At 42.2% G+C, this 22,819-nt stretch overlaps 1 protein-coding gene across 2 annotated transcripts in view; it reads left to right on the top strand.

Annotated features, from left to right (window-relative positions):
- H2BW2B (H2B.W histone 2B) overlaps positions 1-1,817 on the top strand; it is a 2,503-nt gene extending 686 nt beyond the window's left edge. Inside the window, exons 2-4 of one of the 2 annotated variants that reach the window (XM_077988500.1) lie at positions 191-249; positions 451-469; positions 1,473-1,817. In XM_077988500.1, the coding sequence (XP_077844626.1) occupies positions 191-227 (37 nt within the window). In that variant the 3' untranslated portion in view covers positions 228-249; positions 451-469; positions 1,473-1,817. Of the gene's footprint in view, positions 1-190; positions 250-450 lie in introns of both variants that reach the window. The other variant, XM_077988501.1, reaches the window with a different exon arrangement.
- The last annotated feature ends 21,002 nt before the right edge of the window (positions 1,818-22,819 follow it).

Genomic DNA, 22,819 nt, shown 5'->3' with positions numbered 1-22,819 from the left:
ATATGCTCCAAGGAAAAGTAGGGGGTGTTTGTAGGGGGTGTTTCCGTGATCGGGTTTCATTTCCTCGGTTTCCTAAATGTCCGTTTTTATTAGTTATCTTTCTCGGTTATTTTACGATGATATTATCAAGGTCCTGATGTTTACTTTTTTCACTCTCATTCTCCTACGACTGTATGGTGGAACTTTCCAGAACTTCATTATGTGCGATATGGCAACAGAGAAAGTGAATACGCTGACATAAGAAGAGAGGTAACCCTCCTAAACGTGTTCAGCACCTCCCTCATCATGAATCCATGTAAATAAGCAAACGAGGCCCAGTTACAGTGTATATGTAGCTAAATAAAATTTTCAAGAATCCATTCATTTTCCAGCTTCCCCGACTCTGAGATCACTATTGCAATTCATTCTCTGTTTGCTCTGACAATAATTTTTTCATTTCTTTTTGAACAGAAACCTTCCTTACTTCCAGGTATGTGTCAGTAGGATTACTGAGTGTCCACAGAACAGCTCATGCCTTAGTGTACAGCGGTGCAGCCAATGAGTGACCTGCAGTCTATGAGCAACAGTCATTGTCCCAGAGTGGGGGGAGTGACCCAAGCTGAACCCACAGCAGCCTTCCTGTGATATTCAACCCGGTGTTTAAAGGAACGGCAGTGTGATTCTTTACCTGATGTTTTTGTTTGCAGTGTTTGTAATCATGGTCTTTTAGGGATATGAATCCAAAGCTAAGATTAATCTATGTTCCTTGTCCCTAACATCAAGTCATACAGAGCATTGGCAGCCATTAGTAGAAGTCAGATAACGCTTATTTCCTCAAGAGATTGGCATATTAATATTCTTGTTAATATTAATATAGGCTACCATTCATTGTTCTCTCTTCTGGGTCCCAAGTCTTGGTATTTTTAGCATTTTTTTCTATAAGTGTATTGCTGAATTTCAGAGCAGGTGCTGACTTTCCCATTGCTTTCCTTTTCAATTGATTTCCAGTCCCTAAGGATGTGGACAAGAGAACATACTCTGGGACTGCAACCCACAGGAATTTATTATGTTATGCCTTGAAACTCAATCTATGGCCATTTTTGTTAAATGTTTCATGTGAACTTTGAAACATCTCATAAACACCCCTTCTCCTTCATATGTAAAAACCAGTAAAGGATGGCACTCTCAGTCAAACCATGAAACAAAAGCTGGATAAATGCCAAAAATCAAAATTTTCTTGAACCCATCCGAAGTGGGAAAGAACCACCCCAGAGGGCCCAACACATAGCCACATAGATTATTCCACCATTTAAAGAGGAATCCTTGGTCAAGAGGGAAATGGGTTCAGGACAGGATAGTAGCCAGATCTTCCCTGAGTGGTGCAGATGGGAAAGGGGGAAGGTCACCTCCAGAGCCCCGCTTGGGATCCACAGAGAAAGGATGTAGAACCAAGAAGTCCCCTCACTGGGATTTGTTACTTTCTGTTTTTCCAGATTGTTAGAAAAATGTTACGAAAATAGTTGAAGAGAAACGTTATGAAAATAGTTGAAGCTGTGCTTACTGCACAAGGAGACCAAGAAAAACCCCACAAAATCAGTTGCAAGTAAATCCCTCTGGATGGTGCCGCCAAATGTTCCTACAAGTCCAGAACAACACTTGCCAAACCAAAGAGTCTTGGCAGAACCCTGTTTCTTTGCAGAGACAGAGCTGTGTAGCTGGTCCAAAACACCATATCTCACTCAGTGACTTATTTCTCATTATGCTAATTGTTTTGCTGTAAAGTGCCAATGTTTCTGTGAATTAAGACCTACGAATAAATTTCTGAAGTTACCCTTGCATATGTGTGTAATTAGACAAGTCCTTTTGAGAAACCAAATCCATTGGGATATTTTACCCTGGAATATGTGTTTTCCCTTTGTAAATTCAGAAATCAAAGAGGGCCATTAGTAAAACAGGGTCAACAATGAAATCTGACTTGCTTGTGGGGAGTGAAGAGTGAGGGGGCAAGGGGACTGACACCGGTGAATTATAGGAAGAAAGAGGAAAGGGGTGGATTGATGTGAAGATTGGAAGCGGAAGCTCACACATTTGATACAGCATTTCTGTGGGTGACTGAGTGGAAGGGGAACCTAGTGAGCAGTCGTGCTGTCATGCTGTGACTTAAGGAAACACAAACTACGGGAAAGAGCTTAACTGCCCAAACAACAAATAAGAAGTATCAATGTAGGGAAAATAGCATGAATGGGATAAAGATAGTCCAGTCAAGCATTTGATCAGCCTTCCCTGTAAGCTGGAGTTCATTTGAAAATATAAGCAAGGACCCAAACCCGGCACAGAGAAAACTACTCCTCAAAAAGTTTAAGGAACAATGCCTATTCTAGGTTCCCTCGTAATGAAATCTCACTTGTTTAGATTTGTCTGATTCTGCTCTTCTTCAGGCTAGAATCTTTTGTTTAAGAAAACCTTCATGACTGCCCTCTATGCATCATGGGGATGATGGAATGCTGTCCAGTGGAGCAGCACAAGCTCCACTCGGATCCGTGTCAGCCAGGGAGGCACCGGCAGCCGAGGAGCCACAGCCCAATGTGTGATCAGGTTTCCTGGCCTGAACTAGGAAGAGTTAGTTGTCCAGGGATGTTCAATGGGAGTTGAAGGGGAAACCTGTGATTAGATGGGTGTACTTCTTTGGTTCTTCGATGGGTTGTATGCTTTTAATGCTGTTGATGGAGGTGTATTCTGTTAGTTTTCTAGGGCCGCTGAAAAATATTCCAGAGACTGGCTGACATAAACACTACGTATTTTTTATCTCACAGTTCGGGATACCAATTGTCACCTTTTTGTAAGGAGACCAATCCTGTTGCGTAGAGTTAACCCTTATAACTTCACTGTAACCAGATGACCTGTGTAGAGACTCTCTCCAAATAAGGTCACATTCTTTTTTTTTTTTTTTTTTTTTTGTTACCAATTTGTTACAAAATTTATTACAGTTTGATTACAAATTTATTACAAAAGTTATGGTTCCATATGAAGAAGAGTGAATTGTTCTTTTGTTTTTTTTTTCTTTTCTTTTCTTTTTTATTATTATTATACTTTAAGTTCCAGGGTACATGTGCATAACGTGCAGGTTTGTTACATATGTATACTTGTGCCATGTTGGCGTGCTGCACCCATCAACTCGTCAGCACCCATCAACTCGTCATTTACATCAGGTATAACTCCCAATGCAATAAATAAGGTCACATTCTAAAACACTGGGGGCCAGGAGTTCTACCTGTGAATTTTAGGGAGACACAACTCCATCCATACTAGTATATCATCTGCATCCACTCAGCAGCACAAATTAACGTCCTCACATAGAAAATACATTTATTTCATCACTATATCCCCAAAGACTTAACTCACTCCAACGTCAATTCTCCAATATCTCACTTGATAAACTTCTATATCTGGAATGGGTGAGTCTCCAGGTATGACTCATGCTGAGACGGGAATTTTCTCCACCACTGCACCTCTGAAGCTAGACAAGGTATCTGCTTCTGAAAGACAATTGTGGGACAGGTACCGGATAGGGCTTATCATACCAAAAGTAAGAAATCTGAAAAACTACCGAAGTTCATGGACCCTAAGCACTGTGGAAACCTAGTGGGAGCAAATTCCGTTATATTCTAAGGATGGAAGAGATTCTTCTTGGGCTCAATGCTCTGTCCTTGAGGCCCAATGGGGTAACAGCTTCACACCCTAAGCCCTGGGCAGCGGGGTGGGGGCTCTCCCTCCAGCCTGGGCTGCTTCAGCCCATCCCTCTGAAACCGAGGAGGTGGGACAAATGCCTGGAACTCAGGAGGTGACCTCCGTTTCTGGGACCAAGAGAGAGATGTCCCAGTCCCCTAGTAATGTGCCCCTGGTTCTTGGGGGAAGTGAAGGCCACGCCAACCTCTGATCCAACTTTGGAGTCCTACTTCCCCGTCTCGAAAATGAAGAAATGGTCACAGCTGGGTACCTCAGTCAGTCCCTTTCTTGCAGGTACAATCCAGGAACTCCAACAGCCTCCTTTCATTTCATCCCATTTTTGTCCCCGTTCAGTCCAGTCTGGCAACGTTTTTCTGGTATAAAACTCTCAAAAAATCGTTGGCTTCCCATGGAATACACATGAGTCCAGGCCATCAGACAAGAAGTTGTCTACAGATCTTCCTTGAATATCCATATCTCCCATATCTGAATTCCTAACTTCTGTGGAGATGGTTGATTGGATCCGTGAGACACATGCCTCTCCTCTTAGGCTAATGGTTTTCCAGGCACACCCTCGCACCTGTTTCCAGGGCCAGTTATCTGCATACTTCGAGTGCCTTCTGAATCATCCAATGCTGGCTCCCTTTTCCTCCGTGCTTCCTTGGCTAATTTCTCCCTCTTCTCTCCCCTTTACTATATGCATCTAACAGTAACCAGTTCAAATCCTAAACACTTCACTCAGGTGGCAATGTATTGGCCAAGACTCCCCCTGGTCCTCCTAAGTTTCGCTGAAAACTCAAGTAACAAAAGGCAGATCCGTAGGACATAAGGCATACCAGCTCATTCGAGTGCATCCCCAGGAGCCTTTAGTGTTAATAGCCGAAGATACATGGGAAATGATCTATTTTTATGCCTGGACTCAAAGGAGTACGGACAGTTGTGTAGAAATATGATGGGACAAAAAGGCTATGATCTCATGCTAATAGATGGAGTGGGGGAAACCTGGCAAGGCCGGTCCTTCTAGACTCTGCTTGGCCTATCTGAGCACACAGTCATTCCTCCCAGATACGGGGCAGGATTCTCTCTGGAATGGGAGTCTTGTGACTTCCATTCAAACAAGATAGGTTAGATCATTTCTTCATGAACAGTTTTTACATGAAAATGTGAAAATATTACAAAATTAGAAAAAAGAGCTTCTGGTTTCTCAGGCCCATCTTCGGGAAGAGAGATTCTGGTCTCTCTGTTTAGCCCCCACAGCTGAATGGGACTGAGAGACGGGAGGACCAAGAACGTCAGAGAAAATCTTTTTCACCTGAAACTACTTCTGAACCCCTCATTTTGGAGTATAGTGCCCTGAGCTCCAACACTAGAAATCAGCTACATGTGCAAGTTCATCACTTACAATTTCTACTTTCCTCAAAGACACTCAGAACATAATACAGCCCAAACCTTTGCCACTGTAAAACTAGGATCGCCTTTTCTCATGCTTCCAATAACCTCTTCCTAGTCTCTGTCTGAAAACACACCACAAGCACCTTTAACACACATTTTGGCGATCATGATATATGTATTCTCTAAGTCTGAGATCCTTTCTCTACAACAAAGAATTCTTTCTTATCCCTCGTTTCAGTTGCATTTGGTGTTCATATTTCCCCCTGCCATTTCCTAAAGGCACTCTAGGCTTCTTGTGTCATGCACGTCAAAATGCTTCCAGCCTGTATGCATTACCTAGTTCCAAGGCCTCTTCCAATCTTTCGGATGTTCTTTATCACATCATGCCACTGCTTGGCAACAGAATCTCTAGTACTTTGCTAGGGCTATTCTGACAAAATAACAAAAACCTGGCAGCATAAACAGCAGAAATTTATTGTACACGTTTTGGCAGGCTGAAAGTCCAAATCAAAGCACCAGCTGGGTTGGTTCCTTCTGAGTAGTAAGAGGGAAGGAACTCTTCCAGGAATCTTTCCTTGGCTTGTAAATGGCCCACTTCTCCCCATGCCACTTCACATTTTCTTCCCTGGACACATGTCTCTGTGCCTGAATTTCCCCTTTTGGTATGCACAATGCATTCAAGTCATTTTGGTTAGAGCACACCCTAATGAATGTAATTGAACTTGAGTACCCCAGTAAAGGACCTACCTTCAAGTAGGAGAGAGATGAGGGGTCAGGAGTCTAATAGATGTATTGGGGACTGAGGGATTTTAGGTTGCACACTCCTTATGGAATTCTTATGACTGATGACCTGTCACTGTCCCCCATCACCCCGATATGGGACCGCCCAGTTGCAGGAAAACAGGCTCAGGGCTCCCACTGATTCTCAGTTATGGTGAGTTGTAATGTGTACTTCGTTACACATTACAATATAATAATAATAGGCATAAAATGCACAATAAGTGCAATGCACTTGAGTCATCCCAAAACCATCCCCCCAATGCCGTTCTGTGGAAAAATTGTCTTTCCTGAAACCGGTCACTGGCGCCAGAAAGGTTGGGGACCGCTGGTCTAGCTAGCACGTGCCGGCAAACTGCAATGCCACGAGTCATTTGTTATCTTAGCCTATGTCTGGGAACAGGGGCAATATTTGAAATTACTTCTCCTCTGAAGAGGGTATGGCATCCAGTCACTATTGAACTTCAGTACACTATTGAGAATTCTGATTGTCAATGGCCAACAGATTGAATTAACCTTCTGTGTTATATTAAAAGGAATTTTGAGATTTCTCATCCTAACCGATTGATAAAAAAAGGTTAAATATATAAAAAGACACATCATGGTGTGGCAGGTCGCCTTAAAACTTGGCTTGACAAAAGTGAAGAGCAAAAAATCAGACCAAAACAAAGATAACCTCCTGTGTCTGCTCAAACTGCCCCATGTGGGAATAACAACAAAAGCCACTCACTCCACCTTGCGCCCTTCGAGTTCAAATTCTGCACTTCTGCCTCGATGCCGTGGGTTGTTGCATTGCTGGTCAGGAAACCAGACCCTCTTCGTTGGATATTGGCGTGACGTTTGAGGAGTATCGATTTCTTATTGACCCTTTTCCCTTTCTTGGATTTCTTTTGACTTCCTGTCTTCCTTCACCTGCAATGGGGGCACATGAGACCCTTTGGCTTTCATGTGGAGATAGCTGAGAATCTAAGACCCTAGAAAATTTGGTGGGAGAAATATGTCGGATGTATCCTCTCAAAGGCTAGCAAAACTTTCTTTTCTCTTTGAGCTGTCTCTGGGGTTTGGGGCAATTCTTGTCCTGGTGAAATCTACTTTCCACCTCTTTGGAGACACCTCATGCATCCTTGGTTGTGTCATAATCTTGGTGAAACTTAACTGAAAAGGTACTTTTACTTTACAGAAAACAAAACAAACAAGAAAAGGTCAAAACCCAGACATATCAGCTGCTTGTCTTTTTCTTCTGCTTGTGAGCCATAGTGGCGTCGGCCGCTTTGGGCTCCTTGGCGCTCAGGCCTTTGTCGGAGGTCGTCTCAGAGGAAGGCTCAGCCATCTCGGAGGCAACTGCCAGTGGATGTGAGGAAAAGACAATGACGGTTGACCACCAGCGGGAGGGTCTATTGTAGTCACCGCATGGCTGACATCACGGGCCACCAACTCCACATCTGATGGAATGAATTGCCAGGCAGGGAGCCTATCAGCAAACCTCCTAGGCTCGGAGGCGATTTGATGGTCCCGTTGCTTGGGAATCACACTGGGTGTCTGTTGACCTGCTCCTGGACACTAACCTGCCGCAGAGCAAATGCCCAACACACTTTTAATATATTTTTTATTTTTTTATGGTAGGGTCTCACTTTGTCACACGGCCAGGGTGCAGTGGCGCCATCTCGGCTCACTGCAGCCTCGACCTCCTGGGTTCAAGCGATTTTCCTACCTCAGCCTCACAATAAGCTGGGACTGCAGGCATGTGTTACTGCCCCTGGCTATTTGTGTGTGTGTGTACTCTTGTATTTTTGGTAGAGTCGGGTTTCTCCATGGTGCCCAGGCTGATCTCGAACTCCAGGACTCAAGTGATCCACCTGCCTCAGACTCCATCCCACTTCTTGAGATGCTGCTGGGTGGCACACACAAAGCATGTGTGTAAGAAGAGGTCCTTTACTCTCTGGGTCAAAGTGGTAGGCTCTCGAATGGTTTTCCATTGGACCTATTGCTAGCAGGGTGACCTCTCCCATTTGGTGGATCCTCCTTCTCCATGCTGCAGTGATTGCCCTTAAGTGGCATGAAGTTTCTAACCATTATAGACGCTCTTTCTCCCTCCTGGGGCTCTGGCCATACATAAGCAGACACACAGAACGACAGTAAGGAGAATATGGGGAATCGGTACTTGTTAATAGGCACTTGACTAGAACCTGGTCTCAGTAGCTGAACCTCCAGATTTGGGGCCCACGAGTGTTCCGAATTCCCTCATCAACCTCCTCTTTCAGGGCTCCCCTAAAATCTGACACTCCAGTGACAATCCATCCATCTGTAGGGAGCCTACGACAGCACACATCTCAGCGTCCTAGAGAGGACAGGTTTCAGGTCACCGGAGGAATTTAGGGAGTGAGAACTGCAGGAGCGACCTTATCCCACGCTGTTTCAACAAGCCCTGTGGGCCAATGGCCATGGCCCAGGAGCCGCAGGGTCTTCATGGACTGAGCCAGTGGAGAGTGGGTCTTGGACTCCTCTGATTGCACTTTTCCATCATCCCAACGATGTGGTAGTTTTAAGTCATGAAGACGGGCATTTCTAGAGAGAAGAGACTACAACCTGGGAAAGAACAGACAGAATCAGAAATATTAGAACTAGTTACAGTAACAACTTCAGTTTCTAGGGAGCTTGGAGGGGTATTGGCTCTTGAACTGTGTGATGTACTTATGTCATCAAAAACAAATACATTCTAAGGATGGGTGACTGCTAAGATACTTATTTATTTTTTATATATTATATATATTTACATGTTTTATATATTTTTGCATTATATATATATATATTTATATTTATATTTTGTATGTGTGTGTGTGTGTGTCTTTTTTGTAACGTACAATCTCACTTTGTCACCCGGGCTGCAATGCAATGACGCCATCTCGCCTCACTGTAGCCTGGACATCCTGGGTTCAAGCGATTCTCCTACCTCAGCCCCATAAGAAGCTGAGACTGCAGGCATGTGTCACTGTGCCAGGCTAATTTTTGTGTGTCTGTGTGTGTATTTTTGTATTTTTGGTAGAGACGGGTTTCTCCATGTTGCCCTGGCTGATCTTGAACTCCTGAACTCAATGGATTCACCCACCTTGGACTCCTAAACTGGTAGGATTACAGGCACTGCGCCGGGCCCTAGATATTTAAATGACTTCCGTAATATGGGTCCTTTTGTGAAAAACAACCTGGTGGGTTTCATTTGTTGTATTAATACATCTGTTTTCCAGGTTGACAGTTATATTTTGCCACAGAAGCAGTAAATCCATTTCCTTTTAGGTTGTCTTTTCCATAAACCTCACCAGCAGATCATGAAGGCTCCCTAGGTGTCCATTTTCCTCCTGCAACCACTGAAGTGAACAATCAGATGTCCTCAACTCCCCCTGGATCTTCCACATTGAACCTCATTTCCCTCATCTCCTTCCTAAATTTCATTAGCGTCAGTCAGCTTTGAGCTTCCAGGCTTCACGTCAACAGCCCGCTTCTGATGCATTTTTTAATGTTGTATAGACAAACACTGGCATTTTGAAGCAACAGAAATGAGCATGATAGAAATTAAGTGATTTGTGGAGAAATTATGGTTTTTTTCCTCTGATGTGCAGAGTTCTGTTTTGTAAAGTGTGCACATGTCTGCAGAGATCCTTTGCTTTCCAATAGTTTAAGACAAATTCAAGGCACCACCCAGAGGGATTGACTTGCAGTTGAATTGTGGTAGTTTCTCCTGGTCTGCTTAGGAAAAGAATTGTTTTTCCAAGTTGTTTCATGATACTTGTTTAATTTCCCAGAATAAAAATAAGTAATGAATATTCTGAAGTGGGTCATTATCCTAAATCTTCACCCTCATGATCCCAAGGAGAGTCCTGAAGGTATGATGTCCCAGCAGAATTCTTGTGATTTAGGCCTTAAAAATACAGACACTTATTCCCAGTCCTCGATCAAGCATTGTGCCCTTCATGCCTGGGCTACTCAGGGATGCTTCCCCTAGTATCCTCCCTTACCCCCATTCATTTATTTGACATCACAGGAGTCTACCAAAGTCAAAGAACCTTTGTGTTTTGTCTCTCCTGAAGGGTCCTAAGCTCCTTCTGACGGGCTACAGAAAGGCGTTCATTTTTGGAGATTATTCAACGTTGATCGCGTGGTTTTGCTGACAGTGAGGTCCCTTACGGGTTTGTACATGCTACTGAATGGTGGAGTTTACAAGTTATTATAAAAGTGCAAATGAAACACTTAAGAAAATTAGCCAAATCTAAGACTTTAAAGCAAATATTCATACATTTCTGAGGATTGAAATCACAGAGTATCTTCTCTCCCTTTTGAGCTGGAAAAGGCCAAATACACACACACACACACACACACACACACACGCACACACACACATATACATATATATGAATATGTATGATATATATATGCATATATACGATATATATAATGAAATTACTGAACTTTCAAGTAGACTTTATAAAACATGGGTAGGGTTCACCTTATTTCTTTCCATCAGTCATCAGTGTTCTCCTGACATACTGGAAGAGGCTGGAGATACTCACATCTACAACTCAGGATTCCTATGTCCTATGGGTTCAGTTGTGTGTCCCGATGCCCCTGCCCCTGCCCCACCAAATACATGAAATGGACTCCTAACCTCTCATCTCTATTCCACTTAAAGATGCTTTCTTTACTGGGGTACTCAAGTTAAATTACATTCATTAGGGGATATCACCACTGATTTCACATAAATACAAACTACATCAGAAAATACTATAAACACTGCTATAAACGTAAACTGGAAAATCTAGAAGAAATGGATAAATTCCTGGACACATACACCCTCCCAAGTCTAAACCAAGAAGAACTCGAATCCCTGAGTGAACCAATATCAAGTTCTGAAACTGAAGCAGTAAATAATAGCCTACCAACTTAAAAAAGACCAGGATCAGGCAGATTCACAGCCAAATTCTACCAGAGGTACAAAGAGGAGCTTGTACCATTCCTTCTGAAACTATTCCAAACAATAGAAAAAGAGGGACTCCTCCCTAACTCATTTTTTGAGGCCAGTATCATCCTGATACCAAAACCTGGCAGAGACACAACAACAACAAAAATAGAAAATTTCGGACCAATACCCCTGATGAACATTGATGCCAAAATCCTCAATAAAATACTGACAAACCAAAGCCAGCAGCATATCAGAAAGCTTATTTACCACAATGAAGTCAGCTTCATGCCTGGGATGCAAGGCTGGTTTAACATACACAAATCGATAAAAGTAATTCATCACATAAACAGAATCAATGACAAAAACACATGATTGGGCAAAAGATATGAACAGACACTTCTCAAAAGAAGACATTCATACAGCCAACAGACACATGAAAAAATGCTCATCATCACTCGCCATCAGAGAAATGCAAATCAAAACCACAATGAGATACCATCTCACACCAGTTAGAATGGCGATCATTAAAAAAATCAGGAAACAACAGGTGCTGGAGAGGATGTGGAGAAATAGGAACACTTTTACACTGTTGATGGGACTGTAAACTAGTTCAACCATTGTGGAAAACAGTGTGGTGATTCATCAAGGATCTAGAACTAGAAATACCATTTGACCCAGCCATCCCATTACTGGGGATATACCCAAAGGATTATAAGTCATGCTGCTATAAAGACACATGCACACGTATGTTTATTGCGGCACTATTCACAATAGCAAAGACTTGGAATCAGCCCAAATGTCCATCAGTGACAGACTGGATTAAGAAAATGTGGCACATATACACCATGGAATACTATGCAGCCATAAAAGAGGATGAGTTCGCGTCCTTTGTAGGGACATGGATACAGCTGGAAACCATCATTCTCAGCAAACTATCACAAGAACAGAAAACCAAATACCGCATGTTCTCACTCATAGGTGGGAATTGAACAATGAGATCACTTGGACACAAGAAGGGGAACATCACACAAGGGGTCCTATTGTGGGGAGGGGGGAGGGGGAGGGGGGAGGGATAGCATTAGGAGATATACCTAATGTAAATGATGAGTTAATGGGTGCAGCACACCAACATGGCACATGTATACATATGTAACAAACCTGCACGTTGTGCACATGTACCCTAGAACTTAAAGTATTAATAATGATAATAAAAAACACATGACTATCTCAATAGATTCAGAAAAGGCCTTTGACAAAATTCAACACCCCATCATACTAAAAACTCTCAGTAAACTAGGTATTGATGGAACCTATCTCAATATAATAAGAGCTAGTTATGTCAATATCATACCAATGGGACAGAAACTGGAAGCATTCCCTTTGAAAACTGGCACAATGCAATGATGCCCTCGTCACCACTCCTATTGAACATAGTAATGGAAGTTCTGGCCAGGGCAATCAAGCAAGAGAAGGAAATAAAGGGTATTCAATTAGGAAGAGAGGAAGTCAAATTGTCACTGTTTACAGATGACGTGATGGTATATTTAGAAAACCCCGTCGTCTCAGCCCAAAATCTTCTTAATCTAATAAGCAACCTCAGCAAAGTCTCAGGATACAAAATCAATGTGCAAAATCACAAGCATTCCTATACACCAATAACGGGCAAACAGAGAGCCAAATCATGAGTGAACTCCCATTCGCAATTGCAACTAAGAGAATAAAATATCTAAGAATCCAACTTACAAGGGATGTGAAGGACCTCTTCAAGGAGAACTACAAACCACTGCTCAAGGAAATAAGAGAGGACACAAACAAATGGAAAAACACTCCATGCTCATTGATAAGACGAATCAATATCAAGAAAATGGCCATATACTGCCCAAAGTAATTTATAGATTCAATGCTGTCCACATCAAGCTACCATTGACTTGCTTCACAGAATTGGAAAAAACTACTTTAATGTTCATATGCAACCAAAAAAGAGCCTGCATAGCCAAGACAATTCTAAGCAAAAAGAAGAAAGCTGGAGGCATCATGCTATCTGACTTTAAACTATACTACAAGGCTATGGTAACCAAAACAGCATGGTACTGGTGCCAAAACAGATACATAGACCAATGAAACAGAACAGAGGCCTCAGAAATAACACCACACATCTACAACCATCTGATCTTTGACAAACTTGACACAAACAAGCGATGGGGAAAAGATTCCCTATTTAACAAATGGTGTTGGGAAAACTGGCTAGTCATATGCAGAACACTGAAACTGGACCCCTGCAGAGCAAAAGAAACTACCATCAGAGTTAACAAGAAACCTACAGAATGGCGGAAAATGTTTGCAATCTTTCCATCTGACAAAGAGCTAATATCCAGAATCTACAAAGACCTTAAACAAATTTATAAGAAAAAAATAAAACAACTCCATCAAAAAGTGGGCACAGGATATGAACAGACACTTCTCAAAAGAAGGCATTTATGCAGCCAACAAACATGAAAAAATGCTCATCATCACTTGTCATGAGAGAAATGCACATCAAATCCACAATGAGATACCATCTCGTGCCAGTTAGAATGGAGATCAGTAAAATGTCAGGAAACCACAGATGCTGGAGAGGACGTGGAGAAATAGGAATGCTTTTACACTGTTGGTGGGAGTGTAAATTAGTTCAACCATTGTGGAAGACACTGTGACAATTTTTCAACGATCTAGAACTAGAAATACCATTCAACGCAACAATCCCATTACTGGGTATATACCCAAAGAATTATGTATCATTCTACTATAAAGACACATGCACATGTACATTTATAGCGGCACTATTCACAATAGCAAAGACTTGGAACCAACCCAAATGTCCACCAATGATAGACTGGATAAAGAAAATGGGGCACATATACACCATGGAATACTATGCAGCCATAAAAAGGATGTGTTCATTTCCTTTGTAGGGACATGGACGAAGCTGGAAACCATCATTCTCCACAAACTAACACAGGAAGAGAAAAACCAAACACTGTGTGTTCTCACTCATAAGTGGGAATTGAGCAATGAGAACACATGGACACAGGGAGGGGAGCATCACACACCAGGGCCTGTTAGGGGTTGGGGGGCTAGGGGAGGGACAGCATTAGGAGAAATATCTAATGTAGGTGACGGGTTGAGGGGTGCAGCAAACCACCATGGCACATGTGTACCTATGTAACAAAACTGCAAGTTCTGCACAACTACCCCAGAACTTGAAGTGTGAAAAATAAAAGATACACACAATCACACACATACACAGAGAGAGAGAGAGAGAGAGAGAGAAACAGAGACAGAGACAGAGACAGAGACAGAGAAAGAGTTTTAAAGCCTCTGTTCTCTGTAAAAAATTCTCAGCCAATTAAATTCCTCTCTTCCAGCACCCTGTTAAGGATATGTGCTCCCTTTGTCTATTTCTCCATTTACTTCTGTCTGTCCCTCCTTTCTCTTGCCAACCCCGATGCCACGTGAGAGGACCAAAAACCTTTTTTTTTTCCTTTGCGACAGCCTGGGATCCCATAAGGAAAACAGATAAGGCTCCACACACTCCTTTTGGGGGGTAAAACTTCGGTGTTTCCTCACTGAACCCCAAAAGCAGCAAGTGGACAGATTCCTTTCAAGTCTAAAGCTCTACCCTCTTTCAGATGATACCCTTGACCTCTTTGGCTTTTAGATACACACATGTGTGCATGTCAATTTTATATATTATGCCTACATATATGTATATGCCTATGCATATGTCTATATATTGGCTACCCATGGTACCAAGTGAACTTAAACATTAATGAGTACTCATAAATTAAATAACCAGGTCAAATACTTTTCAAGTTCAGGAGACCTCAATAAACTATGGTAAATTCAAATACTTGAAAAGTATTGTTAAATCAAATGAAAAATGTCTGTGAAACTTAAATTAGACAGTTTGAGTCTACTGGTCAGATACTGTCTCTATCAGATGGTTTAAGGTCATTAAACAGTTACTTCTGTAATACTTTCATACCCGCTTGTCTGGGAACTTATGTCTTTAAATTTAAACATTTAGAGGTTCATGGGGAGGCCTGATTCCAGGCATTGCCCTTTGTCCTGGGCTCTACATCTGATACATATGTAAAATTACTTACCTGCTGGGTTATTCAATAATAATCAGGGCTACTGAGAGTTAACATTATAGTAAACATGTACAACTAAAACTTCTGGATACAAGAGAAATGATATGTACAAGGCATATTTAAAAAGCAACATGAGTTTCTGTAATTTACAAAAGGTCATGAAAAGAAATGGGAATGTAGGTTTTGTGAAGAAATGTACCATTGCCTAGTTTAAAAGCTATTAAGAACTGTTTTAAATTTTAAAATAAAATGAAATAACTAAGAAAAAGTGAAAAAAGAATAAAAACTTATAAAGCTTTATTAAAAATCTTACCTTGTGGTCAAACGAACCAAAATTGAATGTATTTATTTAAAAGATTTTAGGAAAATTAACTTTGGTGTTAAGAATACACCAATGTCAAGGTTAAATTTGGGAATAGGTAGTAAAAGACTTTTATTTACCTTTGGCATAAACACATAAATACAGAGGAGGGAGGGAGAGAGAGAGACGGATTCAGTTGACCTCGTGCCATCCTTATCAGTTCTCATGGTTGTTTGGGAAACCAAGCCTCATCTCCATCAAAGAGTAAAGGTTTTTGCTTTTTAAAATCTTTAATTCATCACTTTGCATAAACAAATGACCGTTATTTTACAGTGTCCTGGGTTCCTGTTGTGAGCAAGAATTTGAAACCTTGGAAATTAGAAAAACTTCCCAAATCCATTCAAATTTGGACTTTGCTCTTTTGACCTCATACCAGCTTTTTGCATATTATGGGCCCTGGAAGCCTGAGAGAGACATATTAGGCTTATTTGGTCTGTTAACATCATACAGGTAACATTGAAAAATATGAAATTGTGCTTAAACTTCTTTGCGTTATACCTGTTTAAGAGTGTTATAAATACAAGTCCCAAAATTGTATGAAATTCCTAAAATTCTAACCTGTCTTGGGATATGTTATCCATAATAATTATGATTATTATGTTAAATTGTTGTATGCCACAGAAATGACCATATCTCGTTGTCAATTGTGCCTTTCACCATGGCTATTCAAACATGTTTGTCATGAACTGATAATTCTTCTTTTACTTTGATTTTTCTCAAAAAGTAGTTTATAAGCAGCGATGGTACAAAATTCATGGTAAGGATGATGGCAAGCACTTTTTTTTTTTTTTTTTTTGAGACGGAGTCTCACTCTGTTGCCCAGGCTGCAGTGCAGTGGTATGATCTTGGCTCACTGCAACCTCCGCCTCCCCAGTTCAAGCAATTCTCCTGCCTCAGCCTCCCGAGTAGCTGGGATTACAGGCAGATGCCATTCACTCTTGGTTAATTTTTGTATTTTTAGTAGAGACGGGGTTTCACCGTGATGGTCAGACTGGTCTCGAACTCCTGACTTCGTGATGTGCCTGCCTCGGCCTCCCAAAGTACTGGGTTTACAAGCGTGAGCCACCATGCCCAGCCACAAGCACTCTTAAATAAGAGTTTTTCATAACCTTAGTGATCATACTATTAGAGTAGGAAAAACCGTTTCAGGGCTCCAATTGAAAAACAGATGTGGGCATGAGGGTTACTAACCCAACATCAAGCAGAACAACAGTTAATTACATGGGACTGAACGGACAGCAAACTAAAGATTTTTTCATGACCTTTTTTTGGTTTGTTTTGAAACACTACTGATTCCTTTTATGATTTCCATTCCAGAGTCAAGACAGCATTTCTTTGTTTCGTTTTGAGCTATATATAGCTAACAAAACATTAGATAAAGTATACTTCTGTGAACCAAATCTGAAGCATTTCTATTTCTCTCTGCCTCATTCCTCCAAAATTGAGAAACTTTGTGGGTATTCTTAACTCATGGCAATACAGTTACCTGCATAAGTTTGGTAAGAATGTGTTCTCTTTTGTAACAGGACATAATTTGAAACACTTCTGATTTTACCAAGGCTTTGCTAGAAAGGCATATGTTCAGATATGACCAGACTGCTTTGCAAAATTTAGGTTGACTTCATAGAGTTGATAAAAAGTCCCTTAAAAAGACTGGACTGGTACTTTGGCTAGCAGTTCCTTTACAGCATTCCTTTCCTGTGATAAGTAAAGAATGTCACTCTCTGACAGGCCCAGGAACCTCAGGTAATTTGGGGACTTTGAGAAGAGAGGAATTCTCAAAATTCATACAGATATCTACATATACAGATAAATCCTCAGATTGCCCTTATAAACTTGCGAGGCTTCTAAAAGGCCAATCTAAAGTTTCTTATAAAAAATATTTCTACAAAGCCCACTGAAAAGAGCCTATACAACCAATCATTATTCTTGCTACAGTTTATGCCAATAATCAGGCAAAGTATAATGAGTGAAACTTGTTTTGCAAACAATTTGGCCCTACTGTGATTCATCCTTAATAAAAATGGGAAACTGGAGAGAAGAAATTCATGTTTCAAAAAAAATCTACAAAATACCTGTTACTATATTCCAGCTATGTGCACTGTTTCTCAGTTCAGATTCTTTCCCTACCATTTAGAATGAATCCTGAATTCTTTTCTGGCTACGAGTCTCCAAACGAATGATTCCAACTTTTCCCCCATTTTTACTGACTTCAGCATCCCTAAAACTAAAAGTGCTCTTCCCCCAAGGCCCTGCAAGCTGAAACTAGAAAATTTGATATACACTTTGAGAGAAATGACTGTAGCAAGCAGGATATGAACAGCTTTCAGGCTTGTTGAGGCACAGACTCGTGAAAAGGCTCACTGGAACACCTGAGGCAAACTTCACACCAAGAAGAATCTGTCCAGTTGTGACTATCTCCTCTCACTTTAGCTGAAGATGCTTCAAGCAGAGCATCTAAAAATCTCAACTGACTGCCCTCTATACTCGAAGGCTGAGTTTATACTCTGTTCTAACCATTAACTTGTGTTTGTCATTGTTCTCATAGAAATGCCTCCTACTAAATATCTGATTGCATGAATCATACATCGGACTAACTCTGGTAGAAGCCCCTCTAAAAATTTACTGTCTAAAATGAGAAACAACTGTTAACTGTCTAACTGGACTGGCCTATTTTCAATCCAGGAAGATTGGTTCAAGGCTTGTATAAGACAATCCAACAACCCAGTTTCTGCACTGTGAAACTACTCCTTGGGGGAGATTCATACTGAGACATTTGGTTGAAGCTCAGAAAACAGTAAGCCAAAACGCAGGCCTCAGAAGTAGCCTCAGAAGCACAAGTTTCTCTCTGAGCTTCTCCTGCCCTTCTGCCTCTCAGTCCCATTCTCCCCTGAGGCTAGCCATAGAAAGCAGAATCCCTCATTCCCAAGGCAAGTCTTCGAAACCAGAGACCCTGTCCCACACAGCCAGTTCATAAACACTGAAAACATTAATCTGATTCTCCAACTCGCAAGTCTTTCTGTGTAAAACCCTGGTGGTAAAGAAATGATCTGACCTAGCTCATTTGACTGTCAGTCAAGAGATCCCCATTCCAGAGAGGGTCCTGTCCCATACCCAGGAAGAAGGACTGTGCTCAGAGAGGCCAAGCAGCATCTAAACAGACAGGCCTTGCTGGGTTTCTCCCACTCAGTCTATTATCATTTGATAGTAGACTTTTTCCCCCATCATGTTTATACATAGCTGTCCATACTCTTTTGAGCCCAGGCGTAAAAATAGATATTTTCCCATGTGTCTTCGGCTATTAACACTAAAGGCTCCCGGGGATACACATTAAATAATTAGGTATGCCTTATGTCCTAATCATCTGCCTTTTGTGAGCTGAGTTTTCAATGAAATTAAGAAGGGCAGGGGGACCCTTGGCCACTACACTGGCAAATTGAGAAAAGTACTTAGGATTTGATCTGATGTTTCCTAGATACTTACAGTAAAGTGGAGAGAAAAGCGACAAATTAGCCAAGGAAGCACTGAGGAAAAGAAAGCCAGCACTGGATCATTCCGAAGGTACTCAGAGGATGCAGATACCTTGCTCTGGGAACAGGAGCAAGGGTGCGCCTAGAAAACCATCAGCTAAAGAGGTGAGGGGCATGGGGCTCATGGATCCAATCAACCATCTCTGCAGAAGTTAGGAACTGAGATATGGGAGATATGGGTATTCAAGAACAATCTGTAGACAACTTCTTATCTGATGACCCGGACCCATGTGCATTCCAGGGCAAGCCAACAAGTAGTTGAGAATTTTATACCAGAAAAAATGTTACCTGACTGGACTGAACAGGACACAGATGGAACGAAATGAAAGGAAGCTTTTATTAGAGTTCCCGAACTGTACAGACAAGAGTGCGACTGACTGAGGTACCCAGCTGTGACCATTTCTTCATTTTTAAGAAAGGGAAGGACTCCAAAGTTGGGTCTGAGGTTGGCATGGCTGTCACTGCCCCCATAAACTGGGGGCACGGTACTAGGGGACTGGGCAATCTCTCTCTTCCTCGCAGAAATGGAGGTCTCCTCCTGAATTCCAGGCATTTGTCCCACACCCTTGGTTTCAGAGGGATGGGCTGCAGCAGCCCAGGCTGCGGGGAGAGCTCCCATCCCTCTGCCCAAGGCTTAGGGTGTGAAGCTGTTACCCCATTGGGTCTGAAAGACAGGGCATTGAGCCCAAGTAGAATCTTTTCCACCCATAGAATGTAATGGAATTTGCCCCACTAGGTTTCAAAGGTGCTTAGGACTCCAGTAAGTTTTTCGGATTTCTTGCTTTTGGTATGATAAACCCTATCCTGTACCAGTCCCACAACTGTCTTTCAGGAGCAGATAACTTGTCTAGTTTCACTGGTGCAGCGATGGAGAGAATTTCTGCCTCAGCATGAGTCATACCTGGAGACTCACCCATTCCAGATATAGAAGACTTTCAGATGAGATGTTGGAGAGTTGATTTCACAGTGGTTTAAGCCTCTGGGAATGTTGTGATGAAATGAATGTATTTTCTATGTGAGGATATTAATTTGGGCAGGGGAGTGGATGCAGAAGATGTACTATTATGAATGGAGTTGTGTCTCCATACAATGCACATGTAGAAGTGTGCACTGGCCCCCAGTGTTTTAGAATGTGACCTGATTTGGAGAGAGTCTCTACACAGGTCATCTGGTTAAAGTGAAGGTTGTGAGGGTTGACCTTACTCAACATGATTGGTCTCCTTATAAAAAGGTGACAATTCACATCCAGAACTATGAGATAAAAAATAAATAGTGTTTAAGTCAGCCAGTCTGTGGAATACTTTTGCAGAGATGCCCTGCCCAGAGAGTAGAAATCTGACAGTCTGGCCACAGCGGCTTGCTGAGCTGCAGTGGGCTATGCCCAGCTCAAACTTCCCAGCAGCTTTGTTTACACTGTGAAGGTGAAACTGCCTACTCAAGCCTCAGCAATAGCGGACACCCCTCCACCCACCAAGCTTGAGCATCCCAGGTCGATATCAGGGTGCAGCTGTGCTGGCAGTGAGAATTTCAAGCCAGTGGATCTCAGTTTGCTGGACTTTGTGGGAGTAGAAGCCACTGAGCCGGAGCACTTGGCTCCCTGGCTTCAGCACCCCTTTCCAGGGGAGCGAATTGTTCTGTCTCGCTGGCATTCCAGGCGCCACTGGGGTATGGAAAACAAACAAACAAACAAAAACAAAAATCAAATCAAAACAAAAAAACTCCTGCAGCTAGCTCGGTGTCTGCCCAAATGGCCACCCAGTTTTCTGTTTGAAACCCAGGGCTCTGGTGGGGTAGGCACCAGGGAAAACTCCTGGTGTGTGGGTTGCGAAAACTGTGGGAAAAGCACGGATCTGGGCCAGAGTACACAGTTCTTCAGGTTCAGTCCCTCACGGTTTCCCCTGGGTAGGGGAGAAAATTCCCAAACCCCTTGCACTTCCCGGGTGAGTCGATGCCCCACCCTGCTTCAACTTGTCCTCCTTGGGCTGCACCCACTGTCCAACCAGTCCCAATGACATGAACAGGGCACCTCAGTTGCAAATGCAGAAATCATGGCCTTCTGGGTCAGTTTTCCTGGGAGCTGCAGACTGCAGTTGTTCCTGTTCAGTCATCACGCCAGCAAATCAACACGTGAGTGTATCTTAAGTATTAACATATATTGAGTTGACTTTTTACTATCCAGCTCTTTAAAAATCCTTTGAAATTTCTTCTCATTAGACTTTACCCAGGGCAAACAACTGGTATTTCTGGCTTTTGAGCTTTTGTTGTTTGCTGTGTTACTTGTAAAATAAAGTTACCTTTTCAGTTATGTTTATCCAAGATTGTGACTTAAGCAATGATGCAGGAGGTGTCTCCAAAGAGGGGGAAAGTAGTTTCACAAGATCCAGAACTGACCCAAACTACAGAGACAGCTCAAAGAGAAAAGGAAGTTTTGCTAGGCATTAACAAGACACAGCCCACATGTTTGTCTCATCAAAATTTTCTAGGGTCTTAGATTCTCAGCTATCTACACACAATAACCACATAGGCTCATGTGCCCTTGTCACAGATGGAAAAAGACAGGAAATCAAAAGCAATCCAAGGAAGGGAATGAGATCAGTATGAAATAGGTACTTCCCCAAAGTCGCACAAATTCTAAACCAAGAGGGGCTGGTTTCCTGTCCAGGAATGTAAACCATGGCATCGAGATGAAAGCACAGAATTTGAATTCAAAGGCCGCAAGGTGGAGTGGCCTTTGTTGTTATTCTCACAGGGGCAGTTTGAGCAGACACAGATGTTTAACTTTCTTTAGGTTGGACTTTTCACTCTCTTTTTGTCAAGCAAAGTTTTAAGGATAGTGGTCATACCATTACGTGTCTTTTTATATACTTTACCTTTCTATCAACTGGTTAGAATAAGAAATCTCTAAAATCCCTTTAATAAAATTGAGGCTAATTTAAAGGATCGATCTTTTGGCCATTGACAAATAGGATTCTTAATAGCATACTTAATTTCAATAGTGACTGGATGCAGTAGCCTCTTAAGAGAAGAAGTAATCCCGAAGATTCCCCATTTTCAGAGATAGCCTATGATAGCAAATGACTCCTGAGATGGCGGTTTGCCAGGACTCGCTAGCTAGACCAGCAGTCCCCAACCTTTCTGGCACCAGGGATCGGTTTCATGGAAGACGATTTTTCCACGGACTTTGGGGCATTTGGGGGATGGTTTTGGGATGATTCAAGGGCATTACATTTATTGTGCACTTTATTACTGTTATTATTACATGGTAATATATAATGAAATAATTACACAACTCATCATAATGTAGAATCGGTGGGAGGCCTCAGCTTGTTTTACTACAACTAGATGTTCTCACCTGGGGGTAATGGGAGAGGGTGACATATCATCAGGCATTAGATTCCCACAAAGAGTGTGCAACCCAACCTAAGATTCCTCGTATGTGCAGTTCACCATAGGTTTCACACTTCTATGAGACTGTAACGCTGGTGATCTGACAGAAGGTAGAACTCAGGCGGTAATTCCAGCAGTGGTGAGTGGCTGTAAATACAGATGAAGCTTCCCTTGCTCGCTTGTGCTCACCTCCTGCTGTATGGTCCGGTTCCTAACAGACCAAGGCCCTGTACCATTCCCAGGATTATGGATTGGTGATCCCTGCCATAGGCAATAAAGTTTGAGATGACAAAGCCCCTTCTGGATGGAACTTCTTGTGACAAACCCTGCTGAGAGCTTGGCACATTCGGAACAAAACAAAGTATCTCCGCTTCCCAGAGAAGAGATTTCCTACACCAGACGCCTGCTGTGACTCAAAAATCACTTCCCCTGCATGGTGGAGAGCAAGAGTGTTTCCTCTTGCTCACAAATCAAGCTCTCAAGAACACAGATCAAGATGAGAGGGAACTTTCTCCCTGTAACCCTCTCTATGAACAACACAGAAAGACAAAGACAAAGGAATACACCATTTCTGACAGGAAAG

Source organism: Macaca mulatta, chromosome X, assembly GCF_049350105.2.
Source record: "Macaca mulatta isolate MMU2019108-1 chromosome X, T2T-MMU8v2.0, whole genome shotgun sequence".
Taxonomy (NCBI): Eukaryota; Metazoa; Chordata; class Mammalia; order Primates; family Cercopithecidae; genus Macaca; species Macaca mulatta.
The sequence above is the reverse complement of the archived record's forward strand: the minus strand, read 5'-3'. Positions and strand labels throughout refer to the sequence as shown.